Source organism: Dipodomys merriami, unplaced genomic scaffold (assembly GCF_024711535.1).
Source record: "Dipodomys merriami isolate MVZ:Mamm:240054 unplaced genomic scaffold, mDipMer1.0.p SCAF_34, whole genome shotgun sequence".
In the NCBI taxonomy this organism is placed as follows: Eukaryota; Metazoa; Chordata; class Mammalia; order Rodentia; family Heteromyidae; genus Dipodomys; species Dipodomys merriami.
In genome coordinates this window covers 7,640,744-7,665,500 of record NW_027204937.1, presented here as the reverse complement: position 1 = coordinate 7,665,500, position 24,757 = coordinate 7,640,744, and the positions used below count along the sequence as shown (strand labels likewise).

The window sequence follows — 24,757 nt, the reverse complement described above, 5'->3', positions numbered from 1 at the left end:
CACCAGCACCCAGCTCATATTCCTTTCATTTAAAAATATTTTTATCCAGCCGGGAGCTGGTGGCTCACACCTGTAATCCTAGCTACTCAGGGGGCTGAGATCTGAGGATCGCGCTTCAAGCCAGCCCAGGCAGGAAAGTCTGTGAGACCCTTATCTCCAATAAAACATTAGAAAACTGGAAGTGGCTCTGTGGCTCAAGTGGTAGAGCGCTTGCCTTGAGCTGAAGAGCGGAGGGACAGCGACCAGGCCCAGAGTTCAAGCCCCACGACCAATGGGGGGAAAATATATATATATATACGTGTATATATATATATATATATATATATATATATATATATATATATATATATATATATATATATATATATATATATGAACCCAGCATTTCCAGGTGTTTTGTGGCAATGGAGTTTAAAAAATTATCCAATCCTGTTTTCAACCTTTTGTTTTAAAGGCCACTGACTTTATTGATCTAAAAAACTTTACAAGGACAGTGACTTCTCCCATAAAAGGGGCCACATGGCATTCAATAGACCAGAGCGGAGGGGCTGCTTTGTGCTGGCACCACATGTGTCCTTCAGCCATTCCCAGAAGAAGTCTTCATCTTCCTTTAGCACCAGAAATTGGCCAAGGACCACATAGGACTTGTCAAGGCCCCTTTCCTCCAGCCTCTTGCCCAGGACTTCACCAATCCCGGTCAGGCTCCCCACTGGCTTTTCCCCCATGGACTCGGCCACGAAATCTCCATGCTTTTCGGAGGTGGTCATCTTCATCAGTCTTAATCCCAAAGCTCTGGCTCCAGTAATGGCTCCTCCCTCAACCTTTTCAATATTGACAAATTTCTTTATCTTATCTTCCTCTGTTGACTCCTATGATGAATTTGAGACCAAGTGGTCAGACAATTTTGTTGTATAATAATTACTTTGGACTCTATAATTTCTGATTTCTGATTCTATTTGGTTGGTAAACTATGTTTGACCTACAAATCACATTTCTGCCTTTATCAGCCAGTAAGGTTTCAAGAAACACATGTACACTTAATACCTTTCCTTGTGGTAGGCCCTAGTTAGAAAAAAGGGAGATTCTTAGTGTCTTCTTTCTTTAATCAACTAGAACATTTATGAATTGGCCTTTTTTTTTTCTTTTGGTCATGGGGCTTGAACTCTGGGTCTGGGCGCTGTCCCTCAGCTCTTCAGCTCAAGGCTTGCCCTCTACCACTTAAGCCACAGCTCTACTTCTGGTTTTCTGGTGGTTAATTGGAGATAACAGTCTCACAGACATCCTGCTGGGCTGGCTTTGAACCATATTCCTCTCAGATCTCAGCCTTCTGAGTAGCTAGGATTAGAGGCAGGAACCAACTGTGCCTGGCTCTCAATTGGCCTATTTGTAACCTGATAATTCTTTATTGATCCCTAATCTCCATCCTTCTACCCACAGGCTCTGATTTACTCCAGTGTCTGTATATAGATTTTGTTGTTGTTGTTGTTGTTTTTTTTTGGGTCCAGTCGTGGGGCCTGAACTCTGGGCCTGGGCACTGTTCCTCAGGTCTTCAGCTCAAGGCTAGCGCTCTACCACTTGAGCCACAGCGCCACTTCTGGCTTTTTTTCTTATGTGGTGCTGAGGAATCGAACCCAGGGCCTCAGGCATGCAAGGCAAGTGCTCTACCACTGAGCTACCTTCCCAGCCCTGTATATAGATGTTTTGAACCTATGGTACTCCCTTGCAATATTCCCAAGGCCAATCAGCCTCAATTTGCAAATATCCTTCTCTCCAGAGATAGGCTATGTAGATAGGTAGCCCCTACTGAGGCTTTGTGTTCAGCCTCAGAATACCTTAATTTTTTTCCCTTGTAGCACCCTGATACCATCCTGCCCAATGCTTTTAGCTATACTAGCAACAGTATTACCCCACTCCTATAATCTAAGCTACTAAAGAAGCTGAGAGATCTGAGGACTGTGGTTCAAAGCCAGTCTGGACAGTCTGTGAGACTCTTATCTCTAATAAACTATCTCCCCTCCGCAGGCTGGGAAGGTGGCTCAGTGGTAGAACATTTGCCTTGCATGCATGAGGCGGCCCTGGGTTCGATTCCCCAGCACCACATAAGCAAAAAAAAAAAAAAGCTGGAAATGGCGCTGTGGCTCAAGTGGTAGAGCACTAGCCTTGAGCTGAAGAGCTGAGGGACAGCGCCCAGGCCCAGAATTCAGGCCCCACGACTGGACTCCCCCCCCCCAAAAAAAAAAAAAGAGGCCTAAAGTGGAGTTATGGCTCAAGTGATAGAACACTTGTCTTGAGCAAAAAAAAAAAAAAAAAAGACTGAGGCTCTGAGTTCAAGCCCAGGACAGCACTGGGGGAAAAGTTTTTGCACAGACACACACACATATAATCACACAAACACACACACACATATAATTACTCACACACACACACACACACACACACACAGAGGGATTGCAAAAATCTCTTCCCCAACTTCTCTCTCTGATCTGCTGTCTGTCTCCATGTGTTAACACAGGTTGGTCTCAAACTTCTGTGCTCAAGTGATTCTCTTGCTTCCGCTTCCCAAGTAGCTGGAATGTAAACTCAAGTTTTAGGTCTTAGAACCAAACTCCAGGATTCTCACTTGTCAGGTCTGACCACTGACTCCTATATGGTAAGTGAAGAGACACAGAAGACTACTGGTAGCTCACCCCTATTTTGCTAGCTACTTAGGAGACTGAGATCTCAGGATCTCTGTTTGCAGCAATCCCAGGCAGGAAGTTCTGTGAAACTGTTAGCTCCAATGAACCAGCAAAAAGTTTCACTGGAAGATAGGCTCAAATGGCAAGACACCAGCCATGAGCCCTGAGTTCAAGTCCTGGTATTGGTAGAGGAAATAAAAAGAGAGACAAGTTATGGTGAAGGGTAGATAAAAGATACTTTTTGGGGCTGGGAAGGGCTCAGTGATAGAGTGCTTGCCTCGCATGCATGAGGCCCTGGGTTCCATTCCTCAGCACCGCGTAAGCAAAACAACAACAACAACAACAACAACAAAACTGGAAGTGGCACTGTGGCTCAAGTGGTAGAGTGCTAGCCTTGAGCTGAAGAGATGAGGGACAGCGTTCAGGCCCCACGACTGACCAAAAAATTTTTTTAAAAGAGGTTTATTTCTTTGCTTGGGCACCTGTCACCTGGTCATATTGTGGGAAGAGGCAAAAAGCAAGAACCACAATAAATTTAAAACTGTTTAACCAAAGAATTGGGGGCAGGTTGAAACAAACGCATAATGATTAAACACTCCAGGTCAAAGTGTGGCCAGATTGGTTATTAGTTTAAACCAGGTGTGTGTGTGCGCACATGGGCCCCGCCGGTGCCCGTGCCAGGGCTGGGCCTTGAACTCGAGGGCCAGTGCTCTCGCTTGACGTTTTTTGCTCGAGGTTGGCGCTCTTCCACTTGAGCCACAGTTTCACTTGCGGCTTTTTGGTAGTAAATTGGAGGTCAGAGTCTCATGGACTTTTCGGAGCCGGGTTGACTTTGAACTTGGATCATTACAGGTCCGATTCCTGAGTTGCTAGGACTGACTGGCTTGTTTTCTTTCAGTTGAAGTCCCTCAGCCCCTCTAGCTCAGATACTGACTGGGCTAAAGCTTAACTGAACGGCCCACTGGACACAAGAATCGCTCACGTCGCTGCCACGCACGCGAAGACATCCAAACGCGCCTGCCCCAGCTTTGGCCCCGCCCTGAGACCGCCTACTCCACACTGGCCACACCCCCAGAATCCGGCCACACCCCTGGAATCCGGCGCCGCCCGCGTCACCGCCCTCAGCCCCGCCCCCGCGGCCGAGGCCCTGTTTCTAGTTCTGAGAACGCCGGGGCTCAGTCTCTCGGAAGGCCGCGTCCGCTGTGCACGCGTCCTCTGCCGCCTCCGCGTCCTCTGCCGCCTCCGCGTCCCTGCGCAAATCAAGCCATGCCTTCTCTGGAGTACAAGTCCCCGCACCTGCGCCGGGCGTTTGTGGTGGGGGTTGGAATGACCGAGGTAACAGCCGTGGGCGGTGGCCGCCGGCCCCCTAGCCGCACCAGCCCCCGCGCTGGTGCCCTGAGGGGACGGGAGATGCTGTCTGTCCTTCCTGCCCGGACAGCCGCCCTCCCAGCGCCGGGGCTTTGATCTGTGGGCCGTTAGGGAGGCGACTCGAGTGGGGCGTGACGGTACTGTCTGTGGGGTCATAATGTTCCGAGCTTGTTCTGCAGCCCGTTCTCTCCCAGGAGAACCCCGGGGCCTGCGCTGCGTGGGGGAGTCAGGTCGTGACGTCATCACGATGCCCAGTGTGGATGAGAAGTCCAGAGGCTCCCACGGCCTCCTTCCCCCACACCCCAGCAGGGCCCAGACGGCTGTAGTTTCTTTTCTCTTATTTGTGCGACACTGGCTTTGTGTCTGTCACTACTGGTACTGTGCAGATCCCACGGAGATAAACCATAGGTATTGACCCACAGGAACAATATGGATATAAGAGCAAACCAACAGAGATCTGAGGAAAATCCTGAAAGGGCTGGGAAGGTGGCTCAGTGGTAGAGCGCTTGCCTTGCATGCATGAGGCCCTGGGTTCGATTCCTCAGCGCCACATACGCAGAAAAAGCTGGAAGTGGTGCTGTGGCTCAAGTGGTAGAGTGCTAGCCTTGAGCAAAAGAAGCTCAGGAGCAGTGCCCAGGCCCTGAATTCAAGCCCCAGGACTGGCAAAACAAACAAACACACAACCCCCAAAACAAATCAGATCAACTCTAATGAAGAGTTGAAGAGGTATGCCATCGTGACCTGAGGAGAATCAGGAGGCATGGTGCAATGATGCCTGACGTGTGTGTGTGTGTGTGTGTGGGGGGGGGGGTTGGTGGTGGTGAGGGGTGGTGGTGGTGGTGGTGGCTAAATAGGGTCTGGTCAGGGTCAAAGTCACAGCTCCAGAGTTTGGAGTCTTGAGTTCCTGGTGTATGTCTGGGCAGGTCAGGGAACTTTTTGTCCAAGTTGCCACCCTTTCATCTAGGAATTCAGGTGCCTATCACCTGGGGTGGGAGTAGGATTTCACCTCTAAAAGTTTTGGCAAAATCCCCATCACCCACCAAGATATCAAGATGGTACCAGTTAGACCCAGTATCCATCTTGTCGTTGTTTACCCATTTACCTCTACTGAAGGACATTTTGGGTGCTTAGAATAAGGATTCTTAGCAACTATGGATAATGCTGTTAAAGAATTTTGTGGAGATTTTTGTATGGACATAACTTTTCTGCTCCTTTGGGTAAACACCAAAGAGTATGATTAAGTAGGGCACTGGTGGCTCATGCCTGTGATCCTAGCTACTCAGGAGGCTGAGATCTGAGGATCACAGTTCAAAGCCAGCCCAGGCAGGAAAGTCCATGAGACTCTTATCTCCAATAAACCACCAGAAAACTGGAAGTGGCGCTGTGGCTCAAGTGGTAGAGTGCTCCCATGCATGCTAGGCAAGCACTCTACCACTAAGCCACATTCCCAGCCCCCCTGATTTGTTAAGATTGTTTTTTCTGCTCTTTCTTTACTATCCTCATAGTTCAGTTTCCTAACAGTATTAAGTACATTGGAGGCAGCAAGTTTTGGAGGGAACATGTGTCTACTTACAGTTGCCAGCTTTCCAATAAAGCCTTCTAATTCAACCTCTCAAAATGTGGCTTCTCTATATCTCATGATCAAATTCCCATATAACAAAATAAAACTATAGAGTAGGGTCAGGCATGGAGGTACATGGAGGTCCCTGAAGAGCTCAGGGACAGTGCCCAGGCCCAGAGTTCAAGCCCTAGGACCGCCAAAAAAAAAAAGAGTATGATTATTGGATCTGCCTTTCAAAGTGGCTGTACCAATTCACATTTCTACCAGCAATGAAAGAAAATTCCTGTTTTCCCACATTGCTACATTTGGTTTGGTCAGGGTTTTGGATTTTTTTGTTGTTATTGTTTGTGGGGCTTGAACTCAGGGCCTGGGCACTGTCCCTGAGCTGTTTTGCTCAAGTCTAGTGCTCTACCTCTTAGAGCCACAGTGCCATTTACAGTTTTTCTGGTAGTTAATTGAACCATGATCCTCAGATCTCGGCTTCCTGAGTAGCTAGGATTACAGACATGAACCACCAGCACCAGGCTGGATTATTTATTTTTTTTTCCAAGCAGGCGGGAGGGAAAACTGGGGGCCTGGAACAGATGGAGGCATGCAGAGACAGAGGGGAAGGAAGAAGAGAAAAGAGAAAGAGAGCCTGGCTGGATTTTTGACATGTTCATAAATCATATTATCTTCTTATTGTTTTATTCCCATCTCTTAAAAAAATCCATTGTCTCAAGTTAATTTTTGTGGTACACATCAGTAATCCCAGTCTGAACAAAAGGTTACCAAGACCCCTTCTCAACACTTGTTTGTAATTCCAGCTATGCAAGTAAGAGAATTGTGGTCTAGGCCCTGCCTAGGCAAAAATTCTAGACTGTCCAAAAAAAAAAAAACAACTAAATTATAAAAGGCCTAGGAACCTGACTCAAGTGGTAGTAATGGAGTGAGTGCCTGCCAAGCAAGTGCAAGGCTCTGAGTTCAAACTTAAGTACCACCAACAAAAAAAGTCTATTAAGGAAAAAGTCAGACATTGTAGCAGGACATATAAATTCCCTTTGTGAGCTGCCTCTAGATTGGTGCCTATAATAGTTCCACTACTTAGTAGCTATGTGCCTTTGCAGAGCTTGCTTACTCTCCCTTTGTTCTAGTTTTTTTTTCCTGTAAAGTGAAGATTAGCTGAGTTATATGTAATATACTTAGTACAAAGAAGTAAGTATATGATAAATAGCAGGTACTATTTTTTTCCCTAGTCCTGGGCCTTGAACTCTGGGCCTAGACACTGTCCCTAATCTCCTTTTGCTCAAGGCTAGCCTCTACTACTTGATCTACAGCACCACTTCTGGCTTTTTCTGTGATTGGAAATAAGAATCTCACAGACTTTCCTGCTCAGGCTGGGTTCAAACCACTATCCTCAGATTTCAGCCTCCTGAGTAGCTACAAGTATGTAGCCAGTGCCTAGCTCACAGAAACTATTTTCATTTGGTCCTAAGTTACTTTTCTGTCCTTATCACTTTCTACTCTGTACTTTAAACTTTGATTTATCTAATATTGCAGGTTTTCCACTGAGAAAAATGGTGCCACATTGTCTTCTCTTTCTTTTTTTTTTTGCCGGTCATGGGGCCTGAACTTTGGGCCTGGGTATTGTCCCTCAGCTCTTCAGCTCAAGGCTAGCGCTCTACCACTGGAGCCACAGCACCACTTCTGGCTTTTTCTGTTTATGTGGTGCTGAGGAATCGAACCCAGGGCCTCATGCTTGCAAGGCAAGCGCTCTACCACTGAGCTACCTTCCCAGCCCCTGTCTTCTCTTTCAACTGGCTAGTGCCCACTCATCCTTAAAGATTCAGTTTAAATGGCAGTTTCTCTGGTTGGAAGCTCCCTGAGGGCAAGAATATATGTGATTTATTTTCAGAGTCAAGGAACATGACAGATTGTCAATAGTATGTTTTTTTTTTTTTTTTCAAATTTGCAGTATTTATTGCACTTTTCTGAGTGTGTGCATTTTGTTTGAATAGTTGAATTTCTGAGCTGTTCTGCTGGAGAAAAGCATCTAATGGTACTTTTTCTATTTTCTTCTGTATTCTAGTTTATGAAGCCTGACCATAACTCAAGAGATTACCCTGAATTGGCAGAAGAAGCAGGTATAGAGAAAATTTAAATCTTTGAACATGCCTAGCTTCTATGTGGCCTGACCTTGTTCCCAAGTTATAGCTACCTTATGAGCATAAAGGAAGCACAGAGCTCTCCTGGGGCTTTACTCCTAGCATAGTGGAGAAGCCAAGGGGAAGGCATATTGGTGTCTTAGCAACCATAAAGCCAGAACAGGTAGGGCAGACTGTAGTAAAGATTTTATTTTTTTTCGGATGGTAAGGACGTCTGTGGGAGAGAAGGACACTTGATTCTAGTGTGAATAGTGTAGAACAAAGTCAATGTCTTCCTTTTTTTTTTTTTTTGGGTCCGGTCGTGGGGCCTGAACTCTGGGCCTGGGTGCTGTCCCTCAGCTCTTCAGCTCAAGGCTAGCGCTCTACCACTTGAGCCACAGCGCCACTTCCGGCTTTTTTCTTTTTGCTTATGTGGTGCTGAGGCATCGAACCCAGGGCCTCAGGCATGCAAGGCAAGCGCTCTACCACTGAGCCACCTCCCCAGCCCAATGTCTTCCTTTCTGGTTTTTTTTTTTTTTGGGTCCAGTCGTGGGCCTGAACTCTGGGCCTGGGCGCTGTCCCTCAGCTCTTCAGCTCAAGGCTAGCACTCTACCATTTGAGCCACAGTGCCACTTCCGGCTTTTTTCTTTTTGCTTATGTGGTGCTGAGGAATCGAACCCAGGGCCTCATGCATGCAAGGCAAGCACTCTACCACTGAGCCACCTTCCCAGCCCGTGTCTTCCTTTCTTAAAAAGAAAAAGTATAATTGTGTTGGATGCTGGTAGTTCACACCTGTAATCTTAGCTGAGAGCTGAGAATCAAAGTTCAAAGCCAACCTAGACAGGAAAGTCTGAAATTCTTTATTTCCAATTTACTACCTCTCCACACCCCCCCCCCAAAAAAAAAGCAGCCGTAAGAAGAGCTGTGGTTCAAGAGGTAGAGCACTATTCTTGAGCAAAAGAAAAGCAAAAGCTCAGGGACAGCATCCACGCCCTTGACAAATGTTTGCAGGCTAAGACTGTGAATGACAGCAGCAGAGTCCTGAAGTTCTGACAGGGCAGCCAGGGCAGCAGTATAAAGCACAGAGTATTGTGCTTTAGAGGTTAAGCCATATAGATAATTTTTTCTTCTTTGGTGCTGGTACTAGGCTCTAACTCTGGCTTGAACTCCCACTCAGCTTGTTTGCTCAAGGCTAGCACTCTACCATTTAAACCTCAGCACCACTTCCTATTTTCTGCTGGTTAATTGAGATAGAAGTCTTATAGACTTTTCTGCCTGGAATGGCCATTTTAAGATCTCAGCCTTCTGAGTAGGATTATAGGTGTAATCCACTGGCACATGTTTTCTTCAGCTTGGATAGTATCCTTAAAGCTCTTTGTCTTGGGCTGAGAAGTTGGCTCAGTGGTAGAGAGCTTGCCTTGCATGCATGAGGCCCTGGGTTCAATTCTTCAGCACCACATAAGCAAAAAAAAAAGAAAAAAGCTGGAAGTGGCACTGTGGCTCAAGTGGTAGAGCGCTAGCCTTGAGCTGAAGAGCTGAGGGACAGCTCCCAGGCCCAGAGTTCAGGCCCCACGACCGGACCCAAAAAAAATAAATAAATAAAAAGCTCTTTGTCTTCATCTTTGTCTTCTTCATCTTCTTCGTCTTCTTTTCTTTTCTTCTTTTTTTTTTTGGTCAGTTGTGGGGCCTGACCTTTGGGCCTGGGCACTGTCCCTGAGCTCTTCAGCTTAAGGCTAGCACTCTATTACTTGAGCCACAGTACCACTTACGGCTTTTTCTGCTTATGTGGTACTGAGGAATCCAACCCAGGGCCTCGTGCATGCAAGGCAAGCACTCTACCATTGAGCTACCTTCCCAGCCCCTCCACTTTTTTTTTTTTTTTTTTTTGGGTCCAGTTGTGGGGCCTGAACTCTGGGTCTGGGTGCTGTCCCTCAGCTCTTCAGCTCAAGGCTAGCACTCTACCACTTGAGCCACAGCGCCACTTCCGGCTTTTTTTTTTTGCTTATGTGGTGCTGAGGAATTGAACCCAGGGCCTCATGCATGCAAGGCAAGTGCTCTACCACTGAGCTACCTTCCCAGCCCTTTTTTTTTTTTTTGTTGGTCGTGGGGCTTGAACTCTGGGCCTGAGTGCTGAGCTCAAGGCTAGCGCTCTACCACTTGAGCTACAGTGTCACTTCTGGTTTTCTGGTGGTTTATTGGAGATAAGAGTTTCATGGACTTTCCTGCCTAGGCTGGCTTTGAACCACGATCCTCAGATCTCAGCCCTCTGCATAGCTAGGATTACAGGAGTGAGCCATGGGTGCCCAGCCCCCTCTTCTTCTGGTTTCTTAGAAAAGATCACCTCTTTATCCTGGCTTTGTAAGATGAGCCTTTTTTTGGGGAGGGGGGCAGTCCTGGGGCTTGAACTCAGGGCATAAGCACTGTCCCTGAGCTTCTTTTGCTCTAGGCTAGCTCTATACCACTTAAGCCACCCTACCAATTTACTACCTCTGAACCTAGAGCTCCTTGCATGCTAAGCAAGCACTCTGCCACTAAGCCACATTCACAGCTCAGCTCGTAAGTTCTTACCACCACCATTTTTGTCCAATGGCAGTCTATTTTGTCCCTAAGATTTGTGATGGAACTGTACAAGAACCTTGGTATTAAGGAGGTTTAAGAATATAGGATTGGGGCTGGGAAGGTGGCTCAGTGGTAGAGTGCTTGCCTCGCATGCATGAGGCCCTGAGTTCGATTCCTCAGCACCACTTAAACAGATAAAGCTGGAAGTGGCACTGTGGCTCTAGTGGTAGAGCCCTAGCCTTGAGCTGAATTGCTGAGGGACAGTACTCAGACCCAGAGTTCAGGCCCCATGACTGACAATAAAAGAAAAAAAGAATCTAGGATTTGGGGGCTAGAAAGGTTGCTCAGTGGTAGAGTGGGTGCCTCGTATGCATGAGGCCCTGGGTTCAATTCCTCAGTACCCCATAAGCAGGAAAAGCAGGAAGTGGCACTGTGGCTCAAGTGGTAGAGTATTAACCTTGAGCTGAAGAGCTCCAGGGACAGCACCCAGACCCAGAGTTTAGGCCCCACGACCGGCAAAAAAAAAAAAAAAAAAAGAATCTAGTATTTGGTGTATTTATACTTCTTAAGTGTGCAGTTAGGACAGATAACACTAGGTATCAAAAAGGCAAAGTGATGTAGCAACTTGGGAACGATGAATACTTCTAAAGGTCACAGGTTGAATCAATAGAGATAAATTGACTTAAACTCAGAGTTTTTATACACTTAAAGCAAATACTTGAAGTACATTTTGATAAGTCCTTTTTATTTTATTTTTCTTATAGGCAAGAAGGCTTTAGCTGATGCCCAGATCCCCTACTCAGCAGTGGAACAGGCATGTGTGGGCTACGTTTATGGTATGTGGTAAACTGTATGTTCTAAAATTACATACCTAAAGTTAGCAGCCAGTTTTCAAACACCGCAGAACCATCAAGACCAATCATCACAATGACAGTAGTATATTCACTGACTGGCCCTTGGTTTTGTGCTAGGTGAAAGTATACTACTAAGCCAGGCACCAGTGGCTCATGCCTGTAATCTTAGCTACAAGAAGGCTGAGATCTGAGGATCATGGTTCAAAGCCAGCCCAAGCAGCGAAGTCCTTGAGACTCTTATCTCCAATAAGCCACTCAGAAAAATGGAAGTGGCACTGTGGCTCTAGTGGTAGAGTGCTGGCCTTGAGCTGAAGAGCTGAGGGACAGTGTTCAGGCCCAGAGTTCATGCCCCATGACCAAAAAAAAAAAAATCATAATGTGGTATCATGTTGCATTAGAGCTCTGTAATTGCTGTGTTGTAGGTATTACATTTCTTCTTTGTTTTCCTATAGGTGAGTCTACTTCTGGGCAGAGAGCTATCTATCACAGTTTGGGACTGACTGGAATTCCTATCATCAATGTCAACAATAACTGCTCTACTGGCTCTACTGCTCTATTTGCAGCTCGGCAGCTGATTCAGGGTGGTAAGGAATGCTTATGTGTCTACTGTTCTTAAATAAATGTGGTGGTGGTGCCCTCTTGCAAGCGCTTCTCTATACTACATTTGAAAGGATCTGTCCCAGGGACCATGTGGAGGTAGGCAGGCAGGCACAGGAGAAAGATTATTACAAATTTTATTAGAGGAGCCATATTTCCCCCAAAGAGAGAGCACATGGCGGGCCCCCAGTATCTAGGTAGCAGCAGGGTCTGAGGGTAGGAAGTGAGGTAGATGGGAGCTCAGGTGGGTCTGAGCAGAGAGAGGAAGGGGCCAGCTCTATGGCTGGAACTCCAGGGATGGGAGGAGCTCAGGTCTGGGTGGAGCTGAGCACCAAAGGTGGGCATAATGCTTACAACCTTCAGAGAGGTTGCTTTATAATGCACTGCTTAAGCCAAGTGGTTGCCCATGCCTATAATCCTAGCTACTCTGGAGGCTAAGATCTGAGACTCACAGTTCAAAACCAGCCCGAGCAAGAAATTCCGTGAGGGCTGGGAAGGTGGCTCAGTGGTAGAGCGCTTGCCTTGCAATGCATGAGGCCCTGGGTTCGATTCCCCAGCACCACATAAGCAAAAAGAAAAAAGCCGGAAGTGGCGCTGTGGCTCAAGTGGTAGAGCGCTAGCCTTGAGCTGAAGAGCTGAGGGACAGCGCCCAGGCCCAGAGTTCAGGCCCCACAACCGGACCCAAAAAAAAAAAAAAAAAAAAAGAAATTCCGTGAGACTCTTTTCAGTCATGGGGCTTGAACTCTGGGTTTGGGCTCTATCCTTGTGCGCTCCAGTTCAAGGCAAGCGCTCTACTGCTTGAGCCACAGAGCCACTTCTGGTTTTCTAGTGGTTTATTGGAGATAATAGTCTCAGGGACTTTCCTGCCCGGGCTGGCTTTGAACTGTGATCCTCAGATCTCAGCCTCCTGAATAGCTAGGATTACAGGCGTGAGCCACTGACTTGAAGCTCCTGGAGACTCTTATCTCCAATAAACCACCAGAAAAGTGGAAGTAGTGTTGTGGCTCAAGTGGTAGAGTGCTGGCCTTGAGCTGAAGAGCTGAGGACAGAGCCCAGGCAAGAAATAGAATGCACTGCTTAGTAAAGCTTTATTTATTTATTTATTTTGATGCTATTGGGGAGCAACTTTAGGGCCTCACACACAGGAGGCAAAAGTGCTCTACTACTGAGCAACATTCCAAGAATCCAGCAAAGCTTTATTGAGGCACAATTCCTATATCATAAATTTCATCCTTTTTTTTTTTTTTTTTTGGTCAGTCGTGGGGCCTGGGCACTGTCCCTCAGCTCTTCAGCTCAAGGCTAGTGCTCTACCACTTGCTACTTCTGGTTTTTTGTTTTTTGTTTTTTTTTGGCTTGTGTGGATTACAGTTCAAAAATGTTCTGCCTAGGGCTGGGAAGGTGGCTCAGTGGTAGAGCGCTTGCCTTGCATGCATGAGGTCCTGGGTTTGATTCCTCAGCACCACATAAGCAAAAAGATAAAAGCCGGAAGTGGCGCTGTGGCTCAAGTGGTAGAGTGCTAGCCTTGAGCTGAAGAGCTGAGGGACAGAGCCCAGGACCAGAGTTCAGGGGCCCCCCCCCAAAAAAAAATTGTTCTGCCTGGTGCCGGCTTTTTCTTTTTATGTGGTGCAAAGGAATCAAACCCAGGGCCTCATGCATGCGAGGCAAGCACTTTACCACTGAGCCACCCTCCCAGCCCAAATTCACCCTTTTGAAGTATACAATTCAGTGTTTGTTAAAGACACAGCACAGAATTGTATAACCATCACTGTTACCTAATTTTAGAATTTTTTTTTTTTTTTTTTTTTTTTTTTTTTTTAACTCTAGGCCTGGGTGCTGTCCCTCAGCTCTTCAGCTCAAGGTTAGCACTCTACCACTTGAGCCACAAAGCCACTTCCGGTTTTCTGGTGGTTTATTGGAGATAAGAGTCTCAAGGACTTTCCTGCCTGGGCTGTTTTTTTTTTTTTTTTTTTTAATTTTTTTATTGTAAAGATACTATACAGAGGGTTACAGTTACATGAGTGAGGTAATGAGTACACTTCCTCTTGAACATTGTTACCCCCTCCATTGTTTTCCCCCTACCATCCCCTCCCTCCCTCCCTTCCCCGAGGTTCTTTTTTTTTTTTTTGATTGTGATTAAGTGATTACTTAATTTCCGGAAATTCACAGTATTGTGGAATAATGATGCTCATTTAAAGTCACAAGTTCATTCTAACTTTCCTGGAGCAAATTGTCTATCACAGTCTGTAATATATAACGGTGCTCACATGTTATATACCATATATGTGATCAGCAGCATGGGGATATTTGGTAGTGGTTCAACCAGATGAGTGGGAGTTCTTTGTTTCTTAAGTCCTGTTAGTTTTGTCATATCACCTAACATTTTGGATTTATCATCCACTTATCAGGGAGACCATGTACTGTTTGTCTCTTCGTTCTTGGCTTACCTCGCTCAACATGATTCCTTCTAGCTCCATCCATTTCCCTGCAAATGCCATTATTTTGTCATTTCTAATGGCTGCATAATATTCCATTGTGTATAGATACCACAGTTTTTGGATCCATTCATCTGTGGTGGGCATCTAGGTTGTTTCCATATCCTAGCTATTGCTAACAGTGCTGCAATAAACATGGAGGTGCACGTGTCCTTGTATATTGGTTCCTGTTGTTCAGGGTAGATGCCTAGAAGTGGTATGACTGGGTCGTAAGGGAGGTCAATCTTTAGCTTTCTAAGGACCCTCCAGACTGCTTTCCAAAGTGGTTGTATAAGTGTACATTCCCACCAGCAGTGTAATAGCGTTCCTCGTTCTCCACATCCCCTCCAGCATTTGTCGTTGGCTGATTTTTGGATGTGGGACATTCTGACTGGGGTAAGGTGGTATCTCAGGGTTGTCTTTATTTGCATTTCCTTCACCACCAGGGATGATGATCATTTCCTCATGTATTTCTTTGCCATTTTTATTTCTTCATTTGAGAAGTCCCTCTTTAGTTCCCTTGCCCATTTAGTAATTGGTTTGTTAGGTTTGGGAGGGATTAGTTTCTTGAGTTCCCTGTATATACAGGATGTTAACCCCTTGTCTGATATATTGCTGGTAAATATTTTTTCCCAATTAGTTGGTTGTCTTTCTAGCTTGGTTGCGATAGCTTTATCTGTGCAGAAGCTTTTTATTTTAAGGTAGTCCCATTTGTCGAGTCTCTCTCCAACTTGTTGTGACCCTGGGACTCTGTTCAGGAAGTTCCTTCCTGTGCCTATTAGTTCAAGTGTCTCTCCTACTCTGTCCTGTAGTAGTTTCAGAGATTCAGGTTTAATGTTAAGGTCTTTAATCCATTTTGAGTTGATGTTGGTGCATGGTGATAGGCTGGGGTCCACTTTTAGTTTTCTGCATGTGGCTGCCCAGTTTTCCCAGCACCAGCGGTTGAAGAGGCTGTGTTTCTTCCATTGTATGTCTTTGGCTCCTTTGTCGAATATCAGCTGGCTGTAGGCCTGTGGATTTATCTCTGGATCTTCTATTCTGTTCCATTGGTCTTCGGGTCTGTTTTTGTGCCAGTACCATGCTGTCTTTGTTATTATAGCTCTGTAGTAGAGTTTGAAGTTCGGCATGGATAGCCCTCCCATATTGTCTTTATCCCCTAGAATTGTTTTGGCTATTCTAGGTCTTTTGTTGTTCCATATGAATTTTTGGACTGTTTTCTGTATTTCAGTGATGTACGTCATTGGGATTTTAATAGGAATTGCGTTGAATTTGTATATTAGTTTTGGAAGTATTACCATCTTTACTATATTAAGTCGGCCTATCCAAGAGCATGGGAGGTCTTTCCATTTCCTAGTGTTTTATGCAATTTCTTTCTTTAACTTTTTATAGTTCTCATTAAATAGTTCTTTTACATCTTTGGTTAGGTTAATTCCTAAATATTTTATTTTTCGGGAGGTTATTGTGAATGGGTTGCTCCCTTTATTTCCCTCTCTTCCTGTACATTATCAGTGTATAGGAAGGCAACTGATTTTTGTGGGTTTATTTTGTATCCTGCTATTTTGCCGAAGTGATTTATGATTTCTAAGAGTTTGGGGATGGAGTTTTTGGGATCGTGGAGGTATAGTATCATGTCGTCTGCAAAAAGGGATAGCTTAACTTCTTCTTTCCCTATGCGGATCCCTTTAATGTCTTTTTCTTGCCTTATTGTCCTGGCTAAGGGTTCTAGGACTATATTGAAGAGGAGTGGAGACAGTGGGCATCCTTGCCTTGTTCCTGATTTTAGGAGAATTGGTTGTAGCTTTTCCCCATTAAGTATAATATTGGCTATTGGTCTGTCATAAATGGCTTTTATTGTTTTTAGAAATGTTCCTTCTATTCCTATTTTCTCCAGAGCTTTTAGCATGAATGAATGTTGAATTTTGTCAAAGGCCTTTTCTGCATCTGTGGCGATAATCATGTGATTCTTGACCTTGGCTCTGTTGATATGTTGGATTACATTTATTGACTTATGTATGTTAAACCATCCCTGTGTCTCTGGGATGAAGCCTACCTGGTCATAGTGAATTATTTTTTTTATGTGTTTCTGGATTCTGTTAGCTAGAATCTTGTTAAGGATCTTTGCATCTGTGTTCATTAAGGAGATTGGCCTGTAATTCTCCGTTTTGGTTGGGTCTTTGCCTGGTTTGGGGATGAGTGTGATATTGGCTTCGTAGAATGAGTTTGGGATAGCTCCCTCCTTCTCTGTTTCTCTGAAGAGCTTGAGGAGTATGGGTATTAGTTCTTGTTTAAAGGTCTTATAGAATTCTGCTGTGAATCCATCTGGTCCTGGGCTTTTTTTTGTTGGAAGACTTTTGATAGCTTCCTGTATCTCATTATAGGATATTGGCTTATTTAATTGGTTAACTTCTTCTTTGCTCAGTTTGGGCAACTTGTATTTCTCTAAAAATGCATCCATTTCTGCCCGATTTTCTTCCTTTAGAGAGTATAGCTTTTGAAAGTAGTCTGTTAGAATTGTTTGGATATCTTGGGTACGTGTTGTGATGTTTCCCGTGGCATCCCTAATCCTATTAATATGGGTTTCCTCTCTTCTTTTTTAAATTAATCTAGCCAATGGGCCATCAATTTTGTTTATTTTTTCAAAGAACCAGCTTTTTGTTTGGTTTATTTTGGTTATGGTTTTCTGATTTTCTAATTGGTTAATCTCTGCTTTTAATTTGGTTATCTGGCTTCGTCTAGTAGCTTTAGGTCCCATTTTTTCTTGTTTTTCTAGCTGTTTTAATTGCAACATGAGATTATTTACTTGGTCTGTCTCCATTTTCTTGATGTGGGCACTGAGGGCAATAAATTTGCCCCTCAGGACTGCTTTTGCTGTGTCCCACAAGTTTCTTTGTGAGGTGTTTTCATTTTCATTGAGTTGTAGGAAATGCTTTATTTCTTCTCTGATCTCTTCTGTTATCCAGGCATTGTTAAGGAGTGTGCTGTTCAATTTCCATGTATTAGAGAAATTTCTGCGGTATGCTTTGTTATTGAGAGCTAGCTTGATTCCACTGTGGTCAGATAGGATACAGGGGATTATGTCGATCCCTTTGTATTTGCTTAAGTTCCTTGCATGAACTATGATATGGTCTATTTTGGAGAAAGTTCCGTGAGCTGCTGAGAAGAATGTGTACTGTGTTGTTTTAGGGTGAAATACTCGGTAGATGTCAGTTAATTCCGCTTGAAGTATGGCCTCTCTTAATTCGGTATCTTCTTTGCCAATCCTCTGGTTGGTAGACCTGTCCTTTGGTGAGAGTGGTGTATTAAAGTCTCCTAGTATTATCGTATTGGGATCTATTTTATTCTGTAAGTTTGAGAGCATTTGTTTGACATATCTGGGTGCACCAATATTTGGGGCATATAAGTTGATGATGGTTATATCCTCCTCTTGGATTGTTCCCTTTATTAATATGTAGTGTCCGTCCTTGTCTTTCTGTACTGATTTTAATGAAAAGTTTATTTTGTCAGATATCAGGATAGCTACACCTGCTTTCTTACTGGGGGCGTTTGATTGGTAGATCCTTTTCCACCCCTTCACTCTGAGTTTGTTTGTATGTTTGGCTGAGAGGTGGGTCTCCTGAAGGCAACAGATGGATGGGTCTTGTTTTCTGATCCAGTCCTCAGTTCGTTTTAATTGGCGAATTCAGCCCATTTATATTAAGAGAAAGTATAGAGAGATGCATTGTTGTCCCTGCCATTTCGTTTTCCTAAGTTTTTCTTCTTTCCTTTCCTCCTGTGCTTGCTCAGTTAGACTTTGAGTAAAGCCTGTTTGGGGCAGGCCCCAGTTCCTGGTTGCTTTCTTCAGGTTGTGTCCCCCCTCTTAGAATTCTTCGTAATGCTGGCTTAATGTTTATGTATTCAGTTAGTTTTTCTTTGCTATTAAAAGTTTTCAGTTCTCCATCGAATGTGAATGCTAGCTTTGCCGGGTATATCAGTCTGGGTTGGCAGTTATTGGCTCTCAGGGCTCGTATGGTGCTTTCCCAGGCTTTTCTTGCATTCATTGTTTGTGTGGAGAGATCTGCAGTGATTCTTATTTTTTTCCCGTTGTAGTATAGCTCCTTCTTCATTTTTGCTGCATGCAGGATTGTTTCCTTATTATTCAGATCTATCATTTTTACTATAATGTGTCTAGAAGTGTTTCTCCTGGGGTCTTGCTTGTTGGGTGTTCGATAAGCTTTTGTGATGTAGTTAAGATGGTCGTTTTTGAGGTGGGGAAAATTTTCATTGATTATATTGTTAAATAGGTGGTGCATTCCCTTGCTCTGGAATTCCTCACCTTCGTCCACTCCAATTATGCGAAGGTTAAATTTTTTAGCATTATCTGCTTGCTCTTGAATTTCCCTTTGGTTTAATTTGAGTGATTTTTCCATATCTGTCACTTTTTGGTCCAGTTGGTGTATTCTGTCTTCTGTATCTGACACTCTACCTTCCATTTCATTCACTCTGTTGATCGTGGCTTCTATTGTGGTTTGCATGGAGGAAATGGATCCCTTTATGGATTCAATGTTGGTTCTCAGAGTACTGATTTCACCTCTCAATGAGGTATGCATTACCTCTAATTTGGCGTTTATCTCACTTCTTACTGAGGTTTGTGCAGCTTCTATTTTTGCATGCATCTCTTGTTTGATACCCTGTATCTCTTTGGATAGTTCATCCTTGTGCTCTTTCAATTTCTGATCAATTTCTCGCTTTATTTCTTGAGTCATTGCCTCCAGCAACCCTTGGATGTAGCTTTTGTCTTCCATTCCTGCTTTGCTCCCACTGGGGCTCTCCCCTGTGTGGCTGCTGGCTTTTGAGGTGAGCTTGCTGTCCTGGGTGGTGGTAAACCTTGTGATTTTTCTCTGTGATTTTTGCATGGAGGTTCAGGAGACTGCTCTTCAATTTTGTTTTGGTGTGTCTGTCTTTGCTTGGTTGCTGATTCTGTATTGGTAGAGAGACTCTGTGCCTGATCTGGGTTCTGTTGGGAGCCTATTTTCAGCTGCTATTCTGACTTACTTAGGATTCTCAGCTCTCTGCTGTAGATTGCTGGCAGTTCCCGCCTTTGGAAGGGTTGAGCAGCCTAGACTGCTTGTGTTTGCTCCTACAGGTGCTCTTGTGAAGAACAGATGCTCTGGATGTACTCTCCCAAATACTGGAGTCTGCTATGGGCTCCTGATGTGTTTTTGTTTGTTTGTTTTGGGCTAGTTGTGGGCTTGATCTCTAGGTTTGGGTGCTGTCCCTCAGCTTTTCAGCTCAAGGCTGGCACCCTACCATTTGAGCCACAGCACCACTTCTGACCCTTTTTGCTTTTGTGATGCTGAGGAATCAGTTCCAGGGCCTCATACATCCAAGACTATCACTCTATTGCTGAGGCTCCTTATCAGTCTGAGCTCCTGCTTACTATAAGGTGCTGGCAGCCTGTGTTGCCCAATTCCCAGTCTAGGGTATATGGGTGGAGTTTTGGTGGGGTTTGGGCTTCTCTTGTCCTGGGCCTCCAGGTCTTTTGTTGTCACAGGCGTGCTTCCCGGGGAGTGTTATTTCCTGGTTTTCTCCCCTCTGTTGAGGCGTATGCTCAGCTTTTTACTTCAGTTGGGAGGAGTTGGTTGTGTTGTTCAGGCGCCGGATCCCTGGGCCTGGTTCCGGCCCCAGCCTGGAGCGCGCTCGTTAGGCCTGTGCTGATGTGTATACCATCTAGGTTATGCAGCCTGGAGCGCACTCGTTAGGCCTGTGCTGATGTGTATACCACCTAGGTTATACAGCCTGGGGGACACAGTTCAAATTTCTTCACTGTTGGTAGTCTTGACCCAGGGGTGCTGTTCCTGGCTTGGGCATTTAAGCTCCCTTCCAGGGGCGCTCTTGCTCTAGCCTGGCCAGCTGAGTGTGCTCCACGGGCTGGTGGAGCTCTCAAACAGTTCCCAGTTTTAGTGGGTCCTGTGGTCCGGGTGTTGGGGTAGGGAGTCTAGGTCAGGGTCTGGGAATTCCCTCCAGCTCTGGTCTCCCTTGAGGGATACACTTCCCCTGTGGGGTACTCACCCTGGAGCTGGTTGTTTCTGTGTGGTGTAGGTCGTCAGTTGTTGTTGCAATCCGGGCTGGGTTGGGCCGTGGTGGCTCTGTGTGATTCTTTTCTGTCTCTGCCTCTGTCGAAGCTGTCGGGTCAAAAGTGTCCACCCTCAGGCAGCTTCTTCGCGGTACCTCTGGGGCCCGAGCGGCCCCGCCAGGTCGTTGCGATCGTGATCGGGCCAGTGGTCTGCCGACAGGTCCCGTTGTCGCGCTGCTAGTGCCGAGCGGCTTTGGCGGGATGGAGCCTCTCTGCTCGGGTGGAGAGTGAGGGGTGGGGGTGGGATCCTCGTGGACACTCCCGGCTGGTAGGTTTCTCTGTTCCTGGCGATCCATCCGCTGTTCTGCAAACTGGTACCTGGTGATCTGAAAGCGGCCCCCTGTGTCTCTGGGGCTCCCGCAGCCCCTGCCGGGCCAGCTGGCCGGCGGCTTGGCGCACTGCGGCGCGGCCAGTAAAGGTTGGGGGAGGGGTCTTCGCTTTTCTCTGTTCTGAAATTCTTCTTTTCCTCTCTTTCTTTTTTTGTTATTCTCCGCCTCTGGTTTTTCTCTGAGTGTTCGTCATTTTGTTGTTGTCGGTCTCTTGGGGAGATTAAGCGTTGGAACTCGAACTCTCTTTTTGGTTGGAGAGAGCTGTGGCGTTTCCCTACTGCCCTGTCGCCATCTTGGTCCCCCCTCCTGGGCTGGTTTTGAATCATGATCCTCAGATCTCAGCTTCCTGAGTAACTAAGATTACAGGTGTGAGCCACCGGCACCAGGCAGAATATTTTTTTTTTAATCACTCAGCAAGAAAGCCTGTACTCATTAGCAGTCACTCCACCTTTTATTCTTCCCATGGCATATTGTCATCACTCATCTATGTTCTGTCTATGGACTTAGCATGTAATACTTGACCTTCTGTGGCTTATTTTATTTAGTGTAATATTTTAACAGTTCATTCTTACTGGAGCATTATGGTCAGATAATACTCTTTTGTAAAGTTGTACCACATTTTTTTGTCTGCTCAGCACTTGATGTATATTGTTTCTCAGGATTTTTGAGGCCCTACTATTCTGTTCTATTCCACTAATTATTGTTCTACTTCCCAATTTTTTAGCACTTTGTAATCTTCCTGTTTGATAATGCTAGTATCCCCTTTTCCTCTTCCTTATTATTTTTCTTTCATTTTTATAGAAAAATGTTAGCAATTTTGTCATGTTTTGCTTCTGAGTTGAACTTTAACACCATCATTAGATGCCCCCTTCAAATTGGGGCTGGGAAGGTGGCTCAGTGGTAGAGCGCTTACCTTGCATGCCTGAGGCCCTGGGTTCGATTCCTCAGCACCACATAAGCAAAAAAAAATCCAGAAGTGGTGCTGTGGCTCAAGTGGTAGAGCATGAGCTGAAGAGCTGAGAGGAGGACAGCGCCCAGGCCCTGAGTTCAGGCCCCCACGACCGGACTCCAAAAACAACAACAAAACAAAACTTGCACAATTTTGTAGAGATTTTGACTGGGAAACCTATTTATTAATTTATTAATTTTAATGCTGCTACTTGGGGCTTGGCCTCAGGGCCTCATGCACTCACTTGTTTCTTTTTTTGCTCAAAGCTGGTCTACCACTGAGCCACAACTCTACTTCAGGCTTTTTGCCTGTTAGTTGGAGTCTTAGTTTTCCTTCCTGGGCTGGCTTTCAGTGATGATCCCAGTAGTACAGGTGTGTGCCACTGGCACCTGAGAACATTGGGAACCTTTATAATTTTCAGTTAAACTTTGAATTCAGTATAAAAAGGTTTTAAAATTTAGTTGCAACAATGAGAAGTACAAGTTGTCATGTCCAAAACGAGCTTTACAACCTCGGTGCGGGGGGGGGGGGGGGAAGGGGGGGAAGGAGAAGGATTGGGATTGGGGGGGAGGGGGGAGGCTGGGAAGGGATGTGAAGGGTAAACAAAGGAGGAGGCTGCAATGCTTGGTAAGAAATGTACACATTATCCTGCCCATGTAATTGTAACTCCTCTGTACAGTATGTTCACAAATAAAATAAAATTAAATTAAAAAAAAAAGAAATGTACACATTATCTTGCCCATGCAAAAAAAAAAAAAAAAGGTTTTAAAATTTAGAATACTAGGATGCATTGTACACATAAATTGAAATGTTACATTCTACCTCTTGAGCCATCCCTCCAAGCCTGGTATTTTGTTTGTTAGGTGGAGACGGAGTCTCTTTTTTTTTTTGTCAGTCGTGGGGCTTGAACTCTGGACCTGGGTGCTGTCCCTCAGCTCTTCAGCTCAAGGCTAGCGCTCTACCACTTGAGCCACAGCGCCACTTCCGAGATGGAGTCTCATAGACTTTTCCTGCCTGGGTTGACTTCAACCTCTATCTTTCAGATTTTACTGATGCCCAGCTGTTTTTGTATTTTGTGTAAATTGATACACTTTTTTTTGTCACCATGGGGCTTGAACTCAGGGTGGGCACTGTATATAAGCTCTTTTGGGGGCTGGGAAGGTGGCTCAGTGGTAGAACGCTTGCCTTGCATGCATGAGGCCCTGGGTTCGATTCCTCATCACTTCCTAGGCAAAAAAGAAAAAAAGCCGGAAGTGGTGCTGTGGCTCAAGTGATAGAGCGCTAGCCTTGAGCTGAAGAGCTGAGGGACAGCGCCCAGACCCAGAGTTCAGGCCCCACAACCGGACCCAAAAAAATAAAAATAAGAAAGAGTCTTGGGTCTTTCTTGCGCAGGCTGGCTTCAAACTGCAATCTTCAGATCCTGAGTAGCTAGGATTACAGGCATGAGCCACTAGCACCAGGCTTAAATAGAAATATTTAATAGCATTTTATTGGGTGTCTGGAAATTAAAAATTTCAAAATAATTACATTTCCTTTAAGGTTTGGCAGACTGTGTCTTGGCTCTTGGGTTTGAGAAGATGAAGAAGGGAGCAATTGAAGTAAAAGTAAGTCGTTTATTAATTTGGAGTTGCTATTATATGGGAATTGGAACGCAAGATACAGAGAAGCCACATTTTGAGAGACTGAATTGGGAGTCTTTATTAGAAAGCCAACAACTGCATGTAATCACATGTTCCCCCCAAAACTTGCAGCCTCTAATACATTTAATACTGAGCTATGAGGGTGGCAGAGTAAAGAAAGAGCAGAAAAACAATCTCAACAAACATGATCTACTCTAATGGAGAGTTAAAGTGAGATGCCATGGTGATTGGAGGAGACAAGAGGCATGGCACAAAATGGTGGCTAAGGTGGTGGAGCCTATGTAGGCTCATGGCAGGGGGTAGGGTCACAGGGAGTTCATGGCACAGGATTGACACGTCCAGTAACTGATGGTCCCAGTCCCTGCCCCTGCCTCTAGAAATTCAAGCATGCCCATCACCTGGGTGTGTGACTTCATCTTCACCCAGCACGAAGCCAAGATGGCACCAGTTAGACCCAATTCCCTATCATCTACTCCATTGCGGAGATGGTGCCAGTTTGACCCAGTAGCCTAACTTCACTATGATAAGAGAACTATGCCCATCTGACTATCATGCATTGTCTGTTAATAAGCAACATAAAACATAATTTTCTATAGTAATTTAGTAAGCTGTAAAGTAACACCATTCGGTGTAAGAAATGTACTCACCTGCCCAAACTCTCAAAGAATGGTCTTGGAGACTGAGTACAACAAAAGCAAGGCTTCAGTGGTTAATTGCCTGCTTGCAAGACCAGGTGTCTGGTGGGCAAACATACACAGAGAAGTTATACTAAACAATTTATTCCCTAATTTGAAAGTCCCTCCCCTCAGTTGTATTGGATAATTTGAACACATGTATTTTTTTTTGGGGGGGGGGTCCGGTCGTAGGGCCTGAACTCTGGGCCTGGGCGCTGTCCCTCAGCTCTTCAGCTCAAGGCTAGCGCTCTACCACTTGAGCCACAGTGCCACTTCCGGCTTTTTTCTTTTTGCTTATGTGGTGCTCAGGAATCAAACCCAGGGATGCAAGGCAAGCACTCTACCACTGAACCGCCTTCCCAGCCCCCACATGTATCTTTTGAGGTTGGTTGGATTTTAGAAGAGAGTCTTATCTTCATCTCCCCTGCCTCTTGCTTGGTGTTAATTTATGTAGCAACTTTTTACTCAGGGTCAGATGTTTTGTCTTGAAAGTGGATCACCAAGCCGGGTGCTGGTGGCTCACGTCTGTAATCCAACCTACTCAGGAGGCTGAGATCTGAGGATGCGGTCCAAAGCCAGCCTGGGCAGTAAAGTCCATGAGACTCTTATTTCCAATTAACCACCAGAAAATCGAAAGTGGTGTTGAGGGACAGCGCCCAGGCCGAAAGAGACAGCCCTACCACCCTGCTCTCCACACACACACAAAGAAAATGGACTACCACTGACTTTATTTTCCACACCGGTATTTTAGAATAGTTAAGAATCTTAGAGTTATTTAAACTCTCTACCACCATGGATGAAACTAGAGTTCAAAAACATCAAATGCTTGAATTAAAAGTTTT

General features: G+C 45.2%; 1 protein-coding gene across 1 annotated transcript in view; it reads left to right on the top strand.

Annotated features, from left to right (window-relative positions):
* The first annotated feature begins 3,828 nt into the window (after window positions 1-3,828).
* Scp2 (sterol carrier protein 2) overlaps window positions 3,829-24,757 on the top strand; it is a 77,415-nt gene continuing 56,486 nt past the window's right edge. The window contains exons 1-5 of the mRNA XM_069987208.1: window positions 3,829-4,013; window positions 7,676-7,730; window positions 11,054-11,125; window positions 11,596-11,727; window positions 23,141-23,205. Coding sequence (XP_069843309.1) covers window positions 3,945-4,013; window positions 7,676-7,730; window positions 11,054-11,125; window positions 11,596-11,727; window positions 23,141-23,205 — 393 coding nt within the window. The 5' untranslated portion in view covers window positions 3,829-3,944. The remainder of the gene's footprint in view (window positions 4,014-7,675; window positions 7,731-11,053; window positions 11,126-11,595; window positions 11,728-23,140; window positions 23,206-24,757) is intronic.